Raw genomic sequence first — 2,500 nt, forward strand, 5'->3', positions numbered from 1 at the left:
GGGAGTGGGGGGAGGGGAGTGGGGGGAGGGGTAGGGGGAGGGGAGTGGGGGTAGGGGTAGGGGTAGGGGAGTGGGGGAGGGGAGTGGGGGGAGGGGTAGGGGAGGAGAGTGGGGGGTGGGGGGTGGGGGAGGGGGGGAGAGGGAGGGGAGTGGGGGGAGGGGTAGGGGGAGGGGAGTGGGGGGAGGGGAGTGGGGGGAGGGGGAGGGGAGTGGAGGGTGGGGGAGGGGGGAGGAGAGTGGGGGGTGGGATGGGAGTGGAGAGTGGGGGTAGGGGGCGGGGGGAGGAGAGTCGGGGTAGGGGGAGGGGGGAGAGGGAGGGGAGTGGGGTGTGATGGAGGGGGAGGGGAGGAGTGTGGGGGGAGGGGGAAGGTTGGGGGAGGGGAGTGGGGTGTGGGATGGGAGGGGTAGGGGGAGGGGAGGGGTAGCAGGGTGTGAGGGGAGAGGGGTGTGAGGGGGGAGGGGGAAGGGCAGGGGGGTGTGAGGGGGAGGGGGATGACGCGGAGGGGAGTGCGATCGAGGGTCAGGAGGAGGAGGAGGACACTCCCCCCCTCGGCCCACTGCTGCTCCCTCAGACCTGGTAGACTCCCTCTCCCTCCATCGGGGGGTGGGTCTCCAAGGCCGAACGTCTGACCAGCTCCCAGCCCTGACGGGCCTGGCCCTTCACCCTCTCCCTCCTACTATCCCACCCTCCTCGGTCACCCTCAGACTCCTGCTCCACCCCCTCCTCCACGGGCTCCCTCCGGAAATGTCGGACGTAACGGAGGATCCTCCGGGAGGCGCTCTCGTTCCTGTCTTCAACCCTGCAGAGGGAAGAGTGATCATAACCTGGTTACCGGGGAATAGTGACTATAACCTGGTTACCGGGGAATAGTGATCATAACCTGGTTATCGGGGAATAGTGACTATAACCTGGTTACCGGGGAATAGTGACTATAACCTGGTTATCGGGCAATAGTGATTATAACCTGGTTACCGGGGAATAGCGACCATAAACTAGTTACTGGGGAATAGTGACTATAACCTGGTTACCGGGGAATAGTGACTATGACCTAGTTACTGGGGAATAGTGACTATAACCTGGTTATCGGGGAATAGTGACTATAACCTGGTTATCGGGCAATAGTGATTATAACCTGGTTACCGGGGAATAGCGACCATAAACTAGTTACTGGGGAATAGTGACTATAACCTGGTTACCGGGGAATAGTGACTATGACCTAGTTACTGGGGAATAGAGACTATAACCTGGTTACCGGGGAATAGTGACTATAACTTGGTTATCGGGGAATAGTGATTATAACCTGGTTACAGGGGAATAGCGACCATAAACTAGTTACTGGTGAATAGTGAATATAATCTGGTTACCGGGGAATAGTGAACATAAACTGGTTACCGGGGAATAGTGATCATAACCTAGTAACTGGGGAATAGTGATCATAACCTGGATACCGGGGAATAGTGACCATAACCTGGTGACCGGGGAATAGTGACTATAACCTGGTTACCGGGGAATAGCGATCATAACCTAGTAACTGGGGAATAGTGACCATAACCTGGTTACCGGGGAATAGTGACCATAAGCTGGTTACCGGGGAATAGTGACCATAACCTAGTAACTGGGGAATAGTGACCATAACCTGATCACCGGGGAATAGGGACCATAACCGGGTTAACAGGGAATAGGTAATATAACCTGGTTATCGGGGAATAGTGACTATAACCTGGTTACCGGGGAATAGTGACTATGACCTAGTTACTGGGGAATAGTGACTATAACCTGGTTATCGGGGAATAGTGACTATAACCTGGTTATCGGGCAATAGTGATTATAACCTGGTTACCGGGGAATAGCGACCATAAACTAGTTACTGGGGAATAGTGACTATAACCTGGTTACCGGGGAATAGTGACTATGACCTAGTTACTGGGGAATAGAGACTATAACCTGGTTACCGGGGAATAGTGACTATAACATGGTTATCGGGGAATAGTGATTATAACCTGGTTACAGGAGAATAGCGACCATAAACTAGTTACTGGTGAATAGTGAATATAATCTGGTTACCGGGGAATAGTGAACATAAACTGGTTACCGGGGAATAGTGATCATAACCTAGTAACTGGGGAATAGTGATCATAACCTGGATACCGGGGAATAGTGACCATAACCTGGTGACCGGGGAATAGTGACTATAACCTGGTTACCGGGGAATAGCGATCATAACCTAGTAACTGGGGAATAGTGACCATAACCTGGTTACCGGGGAATAGTGACCATAAGCTGGTTACCGGGGAATAGTGACCATAACCTAGTAACTGGGGAATAGTGACCATAACCTGATCACCGGGGAATAGGGACCATAACCGGGTTAACAGGGAATAGGTAATATAACCTGGTTATCGGGGAATAGTGACTATAACCTGGTTACTGGGGAATAGTGACTATAACGTAGACGGGGATAACTAGGACACACACACACACACACACACACACACACAC

At 53.1% G+C, this 2,500-nt stretch overlaps 1 protein-coding gene across 1 annotated transcript in view; it reads right to left on the minus strand.

The window, feature by feature from the left end:
• Positions 1–401: 401 nt before the first annotated feature.
• Positions 402–2,500, minus strand: part of LOC140474083 (transient receptor potential cation channel subfamily V member 5-like) — a 31,384-nt gene continuing 29,285 nt past the window's right edge. Inside the window, 1 exon segment of the mRNA XM_072567667.1 lies at positions 402–800. Coding sequence (XP_072423768.1) covers positions 569–800 — 232 coding nt within the window. The 3' untranslated portion in view covers positions 402–568.

The sequence above is a fragment of the Chiloscyllium punctatum genome, unplaced genomic scaffold (genome assembly GCF_047496795.1).
Source record: "Chiloscyllium punctatum isolate Juve2018m unplaced genomic scaffold, sChiPun1.3 scaffold_833, whole genome shotgun sequence".
NCBI classification, from domain to species: Eukaryota; Metazoa; Chordata; class Chondrichthyes; order Orectolobiformes; family Hemiscylliidae; genus Chiloscyllium; species Chiloscyllium punctatum.